The sequence below is a fragment of the Lissotriton helveticus genome, chromosome 10 (assembly GCF_964261635.1).
Source record: "Lissotriton helveticus chromosome 10, aLisHel1.1, whole genome shotgun sequence".
In the NCBI taxonomy this organism is placed as follows: domain Eukaryota; kingdom Metazoa; phylum Chordata; class Amphibia; order Caudata; family Salamandridae; genus Lissotriton; species Lissotriton helveticus.
In genome coordinates, this window is record NC_136071.1 from 32,034,269 (window position 1) to 32,052,349 (window position 18,081).

Genomic DNA, 18,081 nt, shown 5'->3' on the forward strand with positions numbered 1-18,081 from the left:
ATGTGGAAATTGGAGATGATTTTATCCAAGACCAAAAATTGCTAGAAACCCCCCAGCTGATGACTCAGCTTTCCACCATGCAGAGAGGCGGCTTACAGAGGGTGCCACTGAACCAAAGCAGAGGCAGCTTATTAGAAGATGCCAGCGTGGTGCCATGGAAATGGGCCCCAGAGGTGGAGCAAACATCTGCCACTGCTGGAGCTGAAGATGCAATGTCTGCGATCCCCCCAAGGCCTTACGCACTGGCCACAATCCCAGAATTTAAAAAGGATCTCGCTTCCTGATCTACAGTCACGAGCTACCTGCTGGCCTCACACCCCGGAGAAGCCAAATCTATGAGCGGAGCTGCTCCTGTGCCGTGGGAGCAACGAGGGGCTCGCAAGAACTGGACATGAAGCGACTCTGCTTGAGGAACAAATCGGTGTCGTGCGTCTGCTCACCTCCTGGCCAAGACCATGAGCTCTTAAGAACTGGACATGAACAGACTCTACTTGAGTAACAGGTCAGTGTTGTGCATTCGCCCACTTCTTGGCCAAGACCAGGCGCTCTCAAGATCATGACATGTTGCACGCGAGCATGAGGAACATATCTGTGTTGTGCATTTGACCCCGTCTTGGCCAAGACTAGCTGTGAAGAACTGAACATGCGTTGACTGTGCTTGAGAAACAAGTTGGTGTCCTGCATTCATCCATCTCTTGGCAAACATGTGGGGGGTTGGAAGAGCTGTGGGCTGGAGCTAGACTGGCCGGTGACCCGAGTAGCCGGGATCACTCATCCTCACAGACAGAAACCACGCATACAACAATAAACCAGGACTGGATCTAGAAATCTAACTAGGAAAAAAAACTGGAAATTCCACACCAACAATCACAGGACACACAATGAGAACATAAAAATACCGAAGGAACAGGCAGATACTCCAAGCTTGGCTCTTGTGAGAGCATACACAGTAGCAGAAGAGACCCCTGCCAGCTGAACTAGTTCATCGTGGTCTAATCTCAATTCCTGCACCTCCAGATGTGAAACCGCAGCACGCACTGCACCTGGCCATCCACAGGAGCCGCTCTCACCTACGCTTCTCTCACATTAGGGACAGCGGCTGCTGTCTGGTCAGCCTTGAAGTACAACAACCAGGCCTGGTTGGATGACTCTTACCTGGTCCCTTAGATGCAGGAATTCAAGAGTAATACAAGGTACAGAGTCTGGCTCAATATGATGCATGCAAAGAGCTGGGTGCGATGCATATAATACGGGTAGGCTCACTGCATGCAGCGGGGTGATGGGGTAGGGTGTCACGCATGCGCAGAGGACAGGGTCCGTGCATGCAGCCTGGCCCGGAATGACTCTTGTAATGAGGGCAGGATCAAAGCATTTAAATGGGTCTGGTATGAGCCATGTAATACTGAATGAATAAATGCATGCAATTAAATCATATATGATACTTGCGATGCGGGTACAGCAGGTGAGATGCTCGCAGTCAGGTCAGGTGTGATGCACGTGATAGGGTCAGATATACCTGTAATCGGGCCAGGTACAATTTACGTAATAAGGCCAGATATGACGCATGTAATTGGGAGACGCATGATGCACGTAACCAGGCCACGTTTGAGGCACGTCATCAGGCCAGGTAAGCTGCACATAATTAGACCAATGCAGGTAAGATGCATGCCAGTAGATCAGGTACACTGTGTATAATGTGGTTTAATATGATACATGTAATTCGGCCACGAAAATTTGTGTAATCAGGTAAGCAATGCAATGATGTTTGTATTAGGACAGAGATGATGCATTTAGAGGCCAGACATGTAATCAGGACAGAGTGGGTAGGATGCATTGAACCAGGCTCGGCACAAGGCATGTAACCGGGACAGAGTGGGTAGGATGCATTGAACCAGGCTCGGCACAAGGCATGTAACCGGGACAGAGTGGGTAGGATGCATTGAACCAGGCTCGGCACAAGGCATGTAACCGGGACAGAGTGGGTAGGATGCATTGAACCAGGCTCGGCACGAGGCATGTAACCGGGACAGAGTGGGTAGGATGCATTGAACCAGGCTAGGCACAAGGCATGTAATTGGGACATGGACACTCTAAAGTGCGCAAGATGGTTTGGCTGCTGTCTTGGGCCGGCCGAACAGTCATGCGCACTTTGCCTGTTTTCCACCGTGCTGTAATGCCCAGCCCAGCTGGAGAACACGCACAGCCTGCCAGTCCCTCTCTGAGCGCCGCGAACCACGGCGCTCAGACCTATCACAGCGCTGCTGTAAGGCAGCGTCGTGATTGGCTAGGGGAATCTGGGAGCCTGATTGCTTCCTGGTTCCTGCTGTCAACGGGGGAGCCGAAGAGGACTGAGAGGCAGCGGTGGCGGCGGCCAGCAGGTATTTGTTTTTTAAAAATTTTATTTATCCCCCCCCACCGCGCCCGCCACCCCCATTAAGTAGCGGCTGCAACTGCAATAACAAGCAGAGGCGCATACAACCAGCCACAGGTCGTACCCGAAACGTACACGCAGTGAGGTGTTAATTACGCTTACAGTCATATACACACTAACCAGGCTATCATGAACAGACCAAGCGCCATCCCCAGGCACATCAAACGCACGCCTCGCACCTGCAGCCGGCAGACAGAACTCCCTTCCATGAGACCAACTTGCCGCTCAGGGGCAGTGACGGTCACCAGGATGTTTCCCAGTCCCTGAAGTGAGGCGTCTTCTGCATAAGAGAAGAGACGAGGTCCAAGCCAGGGAATGGCCCAGTATGGCTCGCGCTGGAGATACCCTATAGAAAGAGCCCAGTTGTCAGCGTGCCCAGAGACGCACTGCCAGCAAAAACTTTTTCTAGTGAATGTGTTGTGGAAGTTCAGGAGGTAGCCCTGGGCAGCAAGCATTACAGGGAGGTTCACAGGAGCTACTGGTTAAGAAACAGAACATTAAACATGCCCTGCCCGCAGTCCGGGCATGGAACAGCCCTTCCCCACAGCCCGGGCATGGAACCGCCCAGGTGACCCCAGGGAGGGATCTCACAGCTGCCCTGGGAGAAGCACACTCTTATATCTCACAAGGCTTTGGTCCACAGTCTTTAGTAACAGGTCCCATCATAAAAAGGAAGTCCGCTGGTGCCCCCACCAGCTCCACCACAAGCTGCCAGGACAGAGGGCACAGGCGGCAGGAGCAGGAGTACATGACGTGCCCACCCCCACACCGCTCAGTGACTTGACTGTTCACCCACAAGGCTATGTCTCGGAGGCGGACCCCAGAAGACTCCATGTTGGACATGGCCAACGCCACGTAGACATAGATGCCACATGGGGCGGCCGGGTGGCGAGGGGAGCAGGAAGAGAGCAGGGGCGATGTCCTCTCATTGGTCCTGGTCACAAACACTGGGCAGAGGAGGAGAAGCAGCGTCCGGGGTGGGCAGGGCAGTAGGTGCCACCAAGGGAACCACCGGCACCATGCCCTGCCATGAACACCAAAAGTTCAGCGTGGTCTCCAGGTCCAGGACGGCTAGCCTCAGCTGCTGGTGGTGGGGCCAGGGTCGCTCTCCAGGCCGGGTACACACTCCTTGCTGAGGCGCACGATCTCCTGGGACAGCACTTCCAGGTCCTGCAACGAAAGAGGGGACACACATCACCATACTGACCGGCAGTGAGCACGCAAGAAGGGGGCGCAAACACCTCAAATGAGCAATCTGACAAAATTCCATATCTACTGCAGCAAAAAATGCGCTACTTCCCACTTCTCAGAATAGATATACTACTGATGAAGAAGTTACTTACCCTCGGTAACGCATATCTGGTAGAGACAATATCTAGCTGCAGATTCCTTACCTTTCAATATCCCAGGCGTCAGACTAGATCCGCAAACTTTTGTGGGAGCAGTACCCCTGTGCGGTCTTTCAGGTGGCTCTGTTCGGTTCTATGCAGTTACGTCACAATCGGATGTGATGTTGCAGTCACCTATATAGGTGCCACCCAATGCGCGGAGGTCAGTTACTTTTCATGTTTTCCATGGCAGGAGCGTAGAGCCATGAAGTGAACTGACTAGTGTGTGTCCAAACTAGGGCCCTGAAAAGTGAGCAACCCTAGCCTTATAAATGTGTCTGCAGAGCGGGGAGGCATAGGTGGGTCTGTAAGGAATCTGCAGCTAGATATTGTCTCTATCAGACAATGCGTTATCGAAGGTAAGTAACTTGTTCATCTGCTTGACTTCTAGCTGTAAATTCCATACCTTCGAATAGATACCCAAGCCATAGCATCCAAGCGGTGGGCTGCGGACAAATGGACTAAACTACGAAGTCCTGCAGGCCCGAACGGGCGAAATGCCTGTCCCTGCGGACCTGACTGTCCAGGCAGTAGTGCTTGGCAAATGTGTGCAGGGACGCCCACATTGCTGCCGGCAGATATCCAGGACTGGAACACTACGAGTCAACGCCGTGGTCGCAGCTTTTCCCCTGGTGAAGTGCCCCATAAGCTATCAGGAAGCTGCTTTTTAGCCAGGGCGTAGTAGATCGTAACAAAGAGAACGACCCGGAGCAAAATGGTTAGTTTCTCACCTGCCCAACCTTTTTTAGCCCCTACCTAGCCCACGAAGAGTTGGTCATCCACCCGGAACATTTTTATGCGGTCAAGGTAGAACGACAACGCTCTTTTTGGGTCCAGACGGTGGAGTCGTCCCTCCTCTTTAAAGGGATGTGGAAGAGCATAAAAGGTGGGCAGTGTGACAGATTGACACAGAAGGAATGGGGTCCCCACCTTAGGTAAGAAAGAGGCCCGGGTGCGAAGCACCAACTTGTCCGGGAATAACATAAAATAGGGAGGCCTGGATGATAAAACCTGCAGCTCACTCACCCCTGGGCTGATGTTATCATCACTAGAAAAGCTGTCTTGACGGTAAGCAAAGTGAAAGTAGTTACTGTATTCATTCACCTTAAAGTGAGAAAGTGAATTTTGTTCTTGCCGCTCATTCACATTAGAGGGACACAGCGAATGAAGTCTTTGGTGTTCGTTCACCTTAGAGGGACGTAGTGAACGCAGACGTTGCTGCTCATTCGCTTTGGAGACAGTGAGTGATTGAAACAAAGGATCTCCTCCCTACATGGAAAGATCAAAGGCACAACCGAGCCTGCAGACTGTGTGATTATAAATAAGAATCTCTCCAACATATTTCCTGCACATGCCTTAAGTTACTAAAAGAAAGAAAGTTATTATTAAAAGAAACATTCAACAACATGAAAATTCAAACAAGTAGAGAAGCAGTAATTACCTTGTCTAGGTGGGACCTCAATCCCCCTAGTCTGCAGGGGGGGGGGGTAAAATATTTAAATCTGTATTTAAAGGAAATAGGTGGAAACCCTGTGGAATTCCAGACTGACTTAGAATTATGGAAAACTACAAAAACTTATAAAGATAACGAGCTGCCATAGATTCCCAGTGTTATACAGGGTTATTATTATGATATGGTTCCCTTCAATATTAACTGAAATTTTACTCAATGTCTTGTGAATTTAGAACAAGGATGAATTATTTTAATACTCTATGACTTTAATGCTGTAAAACATGTTGCTTGGTGTTATGGTTTTTCCAAAGACCAAACATTTGAATAAAATTAAAATTGGAGAAAAAAAAATGGACAGTGAATGCAGTCATTATTTTTTTTTGTTGAAGGAAAGTTTTCTGCTGGACAATCCCTTTAATTACCAACGTGCAGGGATGGCGAAGGGAAGAAAAGCAAAGGGTCTAGGGAGAAGGAAAGTATGCCAGGCTTGGTACCCTCTGGACATGCTTTATTTAAGGCTCTGCTCGCAGATCGACGCGCAGCCGCGGACAGACAGCAAGATGCCCACGGGCAGGCTCTGTATGCTGAGCTCATTACTCTGACAGAGTTCTCTCTGGTGCCTATTTTGGCCCCTCTGCCCAGTGTCGCTGCCCATGTCAGCGTCAGCTTGAAGGCTATCAGAGTTTTCTACGCCGAGAGCTGGTATCCACTGTACGACGCCATGTCTTGTCTAGGATGGGTTACTCTAATGGAGTAGAGAAAGGCAATAATCTCCCTCCTCCAACACACCTTCATCTCAACTATCTAGTTAACCCCTTCGCTGTGGGGTGTTTTCCCCCGCTATGCGGGGGCGCGCGCGCGACACCGCCGTGTTTGTGACGAACTCAGCTCGTCATGAGGCACAGTGGAGCTGCACTCATGACGAGCTCAGCTCGTCACGACCACACCCGTTTTGGAACGTTCAGCACAGCGGGGAAATTATCCCCGCGTGTGAACGTTCCAACGGCCGTGACGAGCTCTGCTCGTCATGAGTGCAGCTCAACCGTTCCTCATGACGAGCTGAGCTCGTCATAAGCACACAACGGGTTAACTATGCCTTGGACTTCATGCGACAGCAGTCGCGTCACCAGTGCTTCCACAATGAGTCGTGCAGCTGAAGGCCCCCATCTCAGATGTGATGTGTCCACCTACTTTCCAAATAGGAATCCAATGCAGCTGTGAACAAAGTCTAGGAATCAACGGTTCAACTCTGCCTATCAAAGATCTCGTTTTGTACCAGTCGAGGCACGTTTGTGGTCTATTCTATACCTGGACTAATGGATGCGGAATTCCAGGGGGTCCAACTGATAAAGAGTGATTTTTTTTATGCTGTTCCCGTGTTTTTTTTTGCAGAGTTTTATATTGCACGAACTTGACGCGAATCCGAATCGGGTATCAGAGCGCTTTACATAGCACCAGTTACGTTACATGAGGACACACATTCATTTTTGTTAGGCACGGGGAGATTAAGTGATTTGCCCAGAATCACAGGATGTTTTAGCGTCATTACCGAGACTCGAACCGAGTTCCCCAGGTCCGAGGTCCGAGGTCGAGCGCCCGAGCCGTTAGGCAAGGGCGATACGGCACATTTTTTACTAGCATTAAACTCTGTAATAGTACCACGTTATTCGAAGCACATAGAACCGGAATACATGCTCTAGGAAGTGTTATATAAAAATCTATTCATTGCCAGTCTGAACCAGAAGTGGACTGCCATAAAAGAGGTGGAAAAGGAAGGACACCCAAAGGTCATGGTGAGACCCCTAGAGAAACCTGGAAAGAAAGGGGATGAATAGAAAGAAGACACCAGGAGCCCCAGAACGCATTCTGTTCTACCTGTACCCCACAGAGTTGAATCCCACTGGTAATCACACCAGTAGGAGACACACAATGCAGGGGACCACGCAGGGGGGTATATGATTCGGGGTTCCATCAGCAGAGGGAATGTTAGCACAAAGAAATGGTGGGAGCTGCATTCCCGCAACAGCGGCCTGACCCGGTAGGGGAACGAAGCAGAGTATGGTACTGTACTGCAACATTTATATAGCGCTTAGTGCCCATCTGTGGGGCACTGAAGCACTTGCCTACATGAATAGCACGCTACACCGTCAAGCTGTATGGGAAGTGAGAAGAGGGCCTGACTATGAGGAGTCAACACGAGAAGCTCAGTCAGGGCCAGCACTGAGACCAGCCTTTGCCTCCCTGTATGACCAGGAGAGAGGGGTGCTGAGGAGAGGCGGGAGTGAAAGGGCATCACCTCTGTGATTGTCATCATTGCATGGGGGACCTAGTGCACTAGTACACAAAAGGAGTCACTGTTCCTTGTAGAGGAAAAAACTTGTGTTGTGTGCTTCTCTATCTGTGGGGGACAGTGTGTCCTCATCATATTGCCCTCACACACCCCGAAGGATGTCTTGCTTCATCATTGGGCTTTGCTCCTCGTCGGGCCGGCGCTGCAATGCCCTATGGGTCCCCCGAAGGGTCACTTTATCGGAGATCTTTTGATGAGAAGCCATTTGGGTGCGTGGGTGTAAGTGGCAGTGAAGTCTAAAGTGGTGAGTTAAAAAAATAACTGGAGGGAGAGTGGATACTATCTATTAGGGTGATCCCTCTGTCATTGTTTAAAACAAAGTGTGTGGTGCTGCTCTAGGGGATATTATGCCCCTCTGTAGCTCCTTGTGTCCCCTCTCTCTAACAATAGGGTACCTAGTGCACCCCAGAGGCTAGCAGTTCATCTACGGCCTACTGCTTCAACCCCACAATATCTTGCGAACAAGCATTTTGAAAGCTCGAACGAGCAAAAAAATCCGCGAAGCAGCGGATCGCAGAATTTTTGCCAATTCTGTGTTCTCTGTAGAACGCGAAATTACCCAAATTTGGCAAATTCTGCGAGCGGAACAGAATTTATTGCCCAGGCCTACTTGCAACTGATAAAGGATGCTGCCTCAAGCATCAAAGCTCCGGAGGCATGGACTCGGGCACGGATAAAGTCAAAGGGTGGGTACCCCAAGCCTAGCAACCAGAGGCGGGGTCTGACTGGGAAAGCCCAGTTTTTTTGTTTTTGTTTTGTCTTTTGCTCGAGAAGGGTGGTAAAGGCTGGATAGTATGTTAGCTAGCTGGGATATTAGCAGGTTGGGTGGTCCCTCGCCTGTCATCGGACTGGAAACTGAGCCGGAAGCCTCTTCTGTGCAGAAGGGTACGGCCGTGTCCCCCGCCGGTGCGCCACATCCGGTCCGCGATGTTGCTCTGTAAGATGTAGTGAAGTCCGCCGGCGGGAGCAAAGTGGCTTTCAGAGGCACTCCTAATGGCGGGAGCGCGCAGCGGCTGCGCCTATCGCAGGCAGGCTGGCCACTGCTCGCCTCAAACATCTGCAGGGGGAGGACAGAGGGGGGCACCCGTGGACACACAGCTGGGCGACGTCAGCCAAGACTATCAGAAGGGGGGGGGGGAGACCCCAAGCTGGGTGCACGAGCGAGCAGGAGAGCCAACGGACATCCTCTGAGCCGTCAATAAATCAATCATAGCATTTGTAAAGCGCACTACTTACCCGTGAGGGTCTCAAGGCGCTGGGGGGGGGGGGGAATCCCGCCCAGTAGGATGCACCCAGGGATACCGGCAAACCAGGGGTTAAAGGTGCCGACCAATGAACGGCGAGGGCAGATTCTCCTAACACTGGCTTCCAAGGCCGGGAATCTGCCTGCAAACCCTGCCGGGCGAAGCCTCGTCAAAAGGAAAAAAATAAACCCCTTCAAGACAAACTATGTATATTTCTGACCTCAAAATGTACCTTCTCTGCACCCCAAACACTCGTCAGCACCCCGCAGTCTTTCCCTTCTCAGGGCTCAGTGACAGTCACACGCGGAGTTCTGGTTTTCCCCCTGTGTCGTGTATCCCTCTCCGCAGGCGGCACACGTCTACCCGGGGGCACGTGTGGCACACTCAATAGTCCCTAAGGGAGGGGGTCAATAGGGTCATCGTGAAGGAAGCATGTGCACACAGATACATCAAAGCACCATGAACAGAGTACACGAGCACCTTAATAAATGAAAGCACCATGGACATCGCGTACACGGATACATCCAAGCACCACGGACAGCGTGCACACCGATACGTCGAAGCACCACGGACAGAGTGCATGCATGTGCACCTTAATACATGAAAGCACCATGGACAGCGTGCACACCGATACATCGAAGCACCATGGACAGCGCGCGCACACAGATACATCGAAGCACCATGGACAGCTTGCACACCGAAAGGGCGCACACAGATACATCGAAGCACCATGGACAGCGCGCACACAGATACATCGAAGCACCATGGACAGCGCGCACACCGATACATCGAAGCACCTTAGATAGAGTGCATGTGCACACTAATACATGAAAGCCCCATGGACAGCGTGCACCAGCACCTTAATACATGAAAGCACCATGGACAGCATGCACAAGCACACTAATACAGCAAAGCACCTTGGACAGCATGCCAGAGCTCACTAATACATCAAAGCACCATGGACAGCGTGCACAAGCTCACTAATACATCAAAGCACCATGGACAGCGTGCACAAGCTCACTAATACATCAAAGCACCATGGACAGCGTGCACACCGATACATCAAAGCACCATGGACAGCTTGCACACCAATACATCGAAGCACTACGGACAGCTTGCACACCGATACATCAAAGCACCATGGACAGCGCGCACACCGATACATCGAAGCACCATAGATAGAGTGCATGTGCACACTAATACATGAAAGCCCCATGGACAGCGTGCACGAGCACCTTAATACATGAAAGCACCATGGACAGCATGCACAAGCACACTAATACATCAAAGCACCATGGACAGCGTGCACAAGCTCACTAATACATCAAAGCACCATGGACAGCGTGCACAAGCTCACTAATACATCAAAGCACCATGGACAGCGTGCACAAGCTCACTAATACATCAAAGCACCATGGACAGCTTGCACACCGATACATCGAAGCACCACGGACAGCGTGCACACCGATACATCGAAGCACCACGGACAGCGTGCACACCGATACATCGAAGCACCACAGACAGAGTGCACACCAATATATCGAAGCACCACGGACAGCACAGATACATCGAAGCACCACGGACAGAGTGCACGTGCATCTTAATACATGAAAGCACCACAGACAGCGTATACATCGAAGCACCACGGACAGCGCGCACCGATACATCGAAGCACCACGGACAGCGCGCACCGATACATCGAAGCACCACGGACAGCGCGCACCGATACATCGAAGCACCACGGACAGCGCGCACCGATACATCGAAGCACCACGGACAGCGCGCACAAGCTCACTAATACATCAAAGCACCATGGACAGCTTGCACACCGATACATCGAAGCACCACGGACAGCTTGCACACCGATACATCGAAGCACCACGGACAGCGTGCACACCGATACATCGAAGCACCACAGACAGAGTGCACACCAATATATCGAAGCACCACGGACCGCACAGATACATCGAAGCACCATGGACAGAGTGCACGTGCATCTTAATACATGAAAGCACCACAGACAGCGTGCACACCGATACATCGAAGCACCATGGACAGAGTGCATGTGCATCTTAATACATGAAGGGCCAGATGTAGGTAATTCATATTTACCACTTCTTAAATACCGAATTTTACCGATTCGGTATTTAAGAAGTGGTAAATATGAAGGGGGGAGATGTAGGTATTTCCAGATGTGGAAATACCGAATCGTTAAGATTTGGTATTTACCGCCCATAGGAATCAATGGGCAATACCGATTCTGTAATTACAGAATCGGTAAATACCGATTTTAGCAAGGGTGCAGGGGGTGTCACTTTGACACCCTCTGGCACCCCTGTTTTAGGCTTGTGTGCCATGTGGCACACATACATGCCCACAGATGTGCATGTACACCTGCATCGGTATTTTACCATGCAATTGTATTGCATGGTAAAATACCGATTTTCAAAGCCCTGTGTCAATGTGCAACTTGGCACCTACATACCGAAAATGCATTTGCGGTAATTTTACCGACCGGTATATTTACAGATTCGGTAAAATTACCGAAAATGCCTGTTTTTTCCCCCCTACATCTCAAAATCCAATTACCGGTCGGTAACGGCCGAATTCGGCCGTTACCGCCCGGTAATTGGCCACCAACATCTGGCCCGAAAGCACCACAGACAGCGTGCACACCGATACATCGAAGCACCATGGACAGCGTGCACACCGATACATCGAAGCACCACAGACAGCGCCAGCACCGATACATCAAAGCACCACGGACAGCGCGCACCGATACATCGAAGCACCACGGACAGCGCGCACCGATACATCGAAGCACTACGGGCAGCGTGCATACCAATACATCAAAGCACCATGGACAGCGTGCACACTGATGCATCAAAGCACCATGGACAGCGTGCACACTGATGCATCGAAGCACCACGGACAGCGTGCACACTGATGCATCGAAGCACCACGGACAGCGTGCACACCGATACATCGAAGCACCATGGGCAACATGCACGAGCACACCAATATATCGAAGCACTACGGGCAGCGTGCACGCCGATACATCAAAGCACCATGGACAGCGTGCACACCGATACATCGAAGCACCATGGACAGCGTGCACACCGATACATCGAAGCACCATGGACAGCGTGCACACCGATACATCGAAGCACCATGGACAGCGTGCACACCGATACATAGAAGCACCATGGACAGCGTGCACACCGATACATAGAAGCACCATGGACAGCATGCACACCGATACATAGAAGCACCACAGACAGCGCCAGCACCGATACATCGAAGCACCACGGACAGCGCACACCGATACATCGAAGCACCACGGACAGCGCACACCGATACATCGAAGCACCAATACATCGAAGCACCACGGACAGCGCGCACCAATACATCGAAGCACCACGGACAGCGCGCACCGATACATCGAAGCACCAATACATCGAAGCACCACGGACAGCGCGCACCAATACATCGAAGCACCACGGACAGCGCGCACCGATACTTTGAAGCACCATGGACAGCGCGCACCGATACATCGAAGCACCACGGACAGCGCGCACCGATACATCGAAGCACCACGGACAGCGTGCACACCGATACATCGAAGCACTACGGGCAGCGTGCACCGATACATCGAAGCACTACGGGCAGCGTGCACCGATACATCGAAGCACCATAGATAGAGTGCATGTGCACACTAATACATGAAAGCCCCATGGACAGCGTGCACGAGCACCTTAATACATGAAAGCACCATGGACAGCATGCACAAGCACACTAATACATCAAAGTACCTTGGACAGCATGCCGGAGCTCACTAATACATCAAAGCACCATGGACAGCGTGCACAAGCTCACTAATACATCAAAGCACCATGGACAGCGTGCACAAGCTCACTAATACATCAAAGCACCATGGACAGCGTGCACACCGATACATCAAAGCACCATGGACAGCGTGCACACCGATACATCAAAGCACCATGGACAGCGTGCACACCGATACATCAAAGCACCATGGACAGCTTGCACACCGATACATCGAAGCACCACGGACAGCTTGCACACCGATACATCGAAGCACCACGGACAGCGTGCACACCGATACATCGAAGCACCATGGACAGCGTGCACACCGATACATCGAAGCACTACGGGCAGCGTGCATACCAATACATCAAAGCACCATGGACAGCGTGCACACTGATGCATCGAAGCACCACGGACAGCGTGCACACAGATACATCGAGGCAGCATGCACGAGCACACCAATATATCGAAGCACTACGGGCAGCGTGCACGCCGATACATCAAAGCACCATGGACAGCGTGCACACCGATACATCGAAGCACCATGGACAGCGTGCACACCGATACATAGAAGCACCATGGACAGCGTGCACACCGATACATAGAAGCACCATGGACAGCATGCACACCGATACATAGAAGCACCATGGACAGCGTGCACACCGATACATCGAAGCACCATGGACAGCGTGCACACCGATACATCGAAGCACCATGGACAGCGTGCACACCGATACATAGAAGCACCATGGACAGCATGCACACCGATACATTGAAGTAACACGGACAGCGCGCGCACCGATACATTGAAGCACCACGGACAGAGCGCACACCAATATATCGAAGCACTACGGGCAGCGTGCACAATGATACATCGAAGCACCATGGACAGCACCGATACATCGAAGCACCACGGACAGCGCGCACACGGATACATAGAAGCACCACGGACAGCATAGACATCGATACATCAAAGCAACACAGACAGCGTGCACACCGATACATCGAAGCACCATGGACAGCACGGATACATCGCAGGACCATGGACAGCGTGCACAAGCACACTAATACATGAAAGCACCATGGACAGCTTGCACATTGATACATCGAAGCACCACGGACGGAGCGCACACCGATGCATCGAAGCACCATGGACAGCATGCACAAGCATACTAATATTGAATATGCTACTTACCAGTATGCATCTGTTCTTGGCATGTAGGGCTGCTGACATTCATATCTATAGCATAGATCGCCGCCTAGTGTTGGGTCCGGATGATTGCACATTGTTGTCCTGGAAGAGTCTTCGAAGTATCACGAGATAGGTGGCTCCTCCCCTGGACCACAGTGCGCATGGGCATCGACTCCATCCCCAGATTGTTTTTAGCCATTGTGGCAAAGATGGAGTTTAACAGTGTGAGCGATGGCCATGCTAAGAGAAAGTGTAAATGCTGCAGCCGCTACAGGCGCCGGGGAGGAGGGCGGGCGATATGAATGTCAGCAGCCCTACATGCCAAGAACAGATGCATACTGGTAAGTAGCATATTCAGTTCGAGGCATGTGGGCTGCTGAATTCATATCTATAGCATAGAATATATAGCAGTCCCTCCATTAACGGCGGCCGCCTGTGCCAGCTGCAGACGTCTGAAAAAGTGTTTTTAGAACAGCCTGCCCTACAGCTGCTTGGAGTGCACATCTACACAGTAATGTTTAGTAAATGTGTGTGGGGTAGACCATGTGGCTGCTCTACAAATGTCTTACGGGTGGAGTGGGCTCTAGGGGGGACCGTTAAAGTGCGCTTAGCCTTTAGATAGCAAATCTGAATACACTTAACGATCCACCTGGCTATACCCGCTTTGGAAATGGGGTTGCCTTTGTGTTGGGCAGAAAAGGCAACAAAGAGTTGTTTTGTCTTCCGAAAATCTTTGGTCCTATCAATGTAGTACATCAAAGCTCATTTGACGTCCAGAGTGTGGAGCATTCTTTCAGCCACCGTCTGTGGATTTTGGAAGAACACGGGCAGTTCAATAGTTTGATTGACATGGAACTGTGAAACCACCTTAGGAAGAAATTTAGGGTTAGTGCGCAGCACCACCCGGTTGGAGTGAATCTGTATGAAAGGTTCTTGTACCGTGAGCGCCTGGAGCTCACTAACACGTCGCAGTGACGTAATGGCTATTAGGAAAGCTACCTTCCATGTTAGGAATTGAAACTCGCACGAGTGTAGAGGCTCAAAAGGTGGACCCATAAGTCGGGTGAGTACCACATTAAGATTCCACTCAGGAGCAGGAGGGGTCCTGGGAGGAATGACACGCTTGAGCCCTTCTAGAAAAGCTTTAATGGCAGGTACTCGGAAAAGGGAGAGATGCTGCCGGTTTTGGAGATAAGCTGCAATGGCGGATAAATGTATCCGAATGGAAGCATACGCCAGATTGCATTTGTAAAGATGCAACAGATAACAAATGATGTTGAGCGTGGACGCGTCAAGCGGGTCAATGTTGTGTTCCACGCAATAAATGACAAACCGCTTCCATTTTGCTGCGTACCATGCTCTGGTGGTGGGCTTCCGTGCCTCCCGTATGATATCCATGCAGTCAGGAGGCAAGTTGAGGTAGCCAAACTCTAAGACCTCAGGAGCCAGATCGCCAGGTTGAGCTGTTGTGGATCTGGGTGCTGAATGTCGCCATGGCTCTGCGTCAAAAGTCTGGGCGTGAGGTGCAGTCTTTGATGCGGTACCACGGAAAGTTCTAGAAACGTGGTGTACCATGGTCGGCGGGCCCACGTTGGAGCAACCAGGATGAGCGTCATCGAGTGTTGCTTTAGCTTTCGTGCCACCAGCGGTATTAGAGGTGCTGGGGGAAAAGCGTACGCAAATTTGCCTGACCAGTTCATCCATATCGCATTGCCCTGCGGCTGTGGGTGTGGGAACCTGGCGGCAAAGCTTTGGCATTTGGCGTTTCCCTTGTGGCGAACAGGTCTATCTGTGGATGTCCCCACTGCTGGAAGTACGGGCGGAGCACTGACGGATGTATCTCCCACTCGTGCATCTGGTGGCTGTACCTGCTGAGCAGATCCGCCATCTGATTGTCCTTGCCTGGGAGGTGTTCCGCCATGAGGATGATGTTCCTCTGAATGGCCCACTTCCACATGCTCTGAGCCAGATGAGACAACTGTGGAGAGTGTGTACCTCCCTGCTTTTGAATGTAGTACATGGCTGTCATGTTGTCCGTCCGGATCAACACGACTTTGTTGCACAGATGTACCTTGAATGCCTTCATCGCCAGGAAGATTGCCATCAGCTCTAAGTGGTTGATGTGCATTTTCCTTTGCTGTGTTGTCCATAGTCCCTGCACCGTGTAGTGGAGCACATGAGCTCCCCATCCTTGTAGAGAAGCGTCCGTCGTTAGGATGATCTGTGGAACAGGCTCTTGGAACGGTCGGCCCTTGCAAAGGTTGTGTGGATTCCACCAATGCAGAGAGGTGTATTCCCGACCGGTCACCAACACTAGGTCTTTCAACTGTCCGTGAGCCTGATTCCACTGACGTGCCAAGCACTCTTGAAGCGGACGCATATGTAGTCTCGCATGGGGGACTATGAAGATGCAGGAGGCCATCATGCCTATCAACTGCATGAACACACGTGCTGGAAGCGAGTGTTGCAGTCTGAATTTCTGGATCAGCGACTGAATGCTGTTGATCCTCATAGAATTTGGCTGAGCTGTGGCTGCCAGAGTATCTATTGTCGCGCCCAGATACTGCCGCACATGGGCTGGCTGAAGGTGCGACTTTGGATAATTTAGCGAGAAACCCACATCGTGAAGAAGGTGAATGGTGTGGGACATGTTGGCAGCGCACTGCTGGGCTGACTTTGCTTGGACAAGCCAGTCGTCCAGATAAGGGTAGACGTGAATGTTTTGTCTCCTGAGGTGCGCTGCCACTGTCGCCAGACATTTCGTGAACACTCTGGGGGCTGTGGTCACCCCGAAAGGGAGGACCTTGAATTGGTAATGCTGATTCAGAATGGTGAATCTGAGGTATTTTCTGTGTGACGGATGTAGTGGAATGTGAAAATATGTATCTTTTAGATCCAATGTTGCGAGGAAATCCCCTTGATTGAGCAACGGAAGAACCTGCTGCAGCGTGAGCATATGAAAGTGTTCTGAGAGAATGTACTGGTTCAGGGGCCTGAGGTCCAGAATGGGTCGCAGGGACCCGTCCTTCTTTGGGATCAAGAAGTACAGGGAGTACACTCCTGAGCCCTGTTGCTCCACTGGCACAAGCTCTATTGCCCCTTTTTGCAGCATGACGAGCACCTCTTGCTGCAATAAGTGCAAATGCTCTGTTGACATAGGACGGTGCCTTGGTGGGATGTTGGGTGGAGTGGACGTTAACTCCAGACAATAACCGTACTGTATAGGTTTTCTGACCCAACGGTCTGTGGTGATGGATTTCCAGACTGGCAGAAACTGTTGGAGTCTCCCCCCGACAGGTGTGGTATAGTCGGGGGCAGTGACAAGGCGTCACTGTTTGTTGGTGGCGGAGGATCGGGAGTTGTTGTTTCCACGACCTCTGCCCTTGGTGCTGTTGCCGCGATAGCCGCCTCTACTTTGCTTGTTGTAAGAGGTTTGTGCACCACCTTTCGTGTACTGTGTTTGCTGGGACATCTGGCCTCTGGAAACACCTCTATTGCTTGAGCGACGAAAAGTACTACCCCTGAACTGCTGGGACTGGAGAGCCCCCATGGACTTCGCAGTCTCTGTGTCTTTCTTTATTTTTTCCAGGGTGGTATCCACCTCAGGTCCGAATAAGTGATCAGGGTTTACAGGTTGATTGAGGATGGTGGTTTGTATCTCTGGTTTGAACCCGGAGATTCTGAGCCAGGCCTGACGTCTTAACATCACACTTGTGTTAATGGCCCTGGCCGCGGTGTCCGCTGCGTCCAGTGCACATTTAATAGAAGCATTTGAGATGAGCTTCCCTTCCTGAATGAGCATCTCCGCTGCCTCTTTATACTCATCTGGCAAGTGTTGTAACAGGGTCTCAAGTGTATCATAGTGTGCACTGTCATATCTGGCCAAGAGGGCCTGAGTGTTTGAAATACGCCAGATATTGGCCGCTTGAGCTGCCACCCTCTTCCCTGATGCTTCGAGCACTTTAGACTCCTTGTCAGGGGGAGGAGCATCACCAGTAGTCTGTGAATTTGCCCTCTTCCGGGCATTAGAAACAACTAGAGAGTCCAACGGTGTTGGAAATGGGATCCCCGGCTGGCCAGGGCTTTCGCCAAAGTCAGTCAGAGACCACCACACCCAAGTCAGGGCAAGGGAGTTACACGCCAAGATAACCCCTACTCACCCTCTAGGTAACGTGGCGCGAGCAGCAAGGCTAAA

The 18,081-nt window shown here is 51.3% G+C and overlaps 1 protein-coding gene across 2 annotated transcripts in view; it reads right to left on the reverse strand.

The window, feature by feature from the left end:
- Positions 1-558: 558 nt before the first annotated feature.
- Positions 559-18,081, reverse strand: part of GRIPAP1 (GRIP1 associated protein 1) — a 555,884-nt gene continuing 538,361 nt past the window's right edge. For both annotated transcript variants that reach the window (XM_078664658.1, XM_078664657.1), the window contains one exon: positions 559-3,601. In XM_078664658.1, coding sequence (XP_078520784.1) covers positions 3,509-3,601 — 93 coding nt within the window. In that variant the 3' untranslated portion in view covers positions 559-3,508. The remainder of the gene's footprint in view (positions 3,602-18,081) is intronic.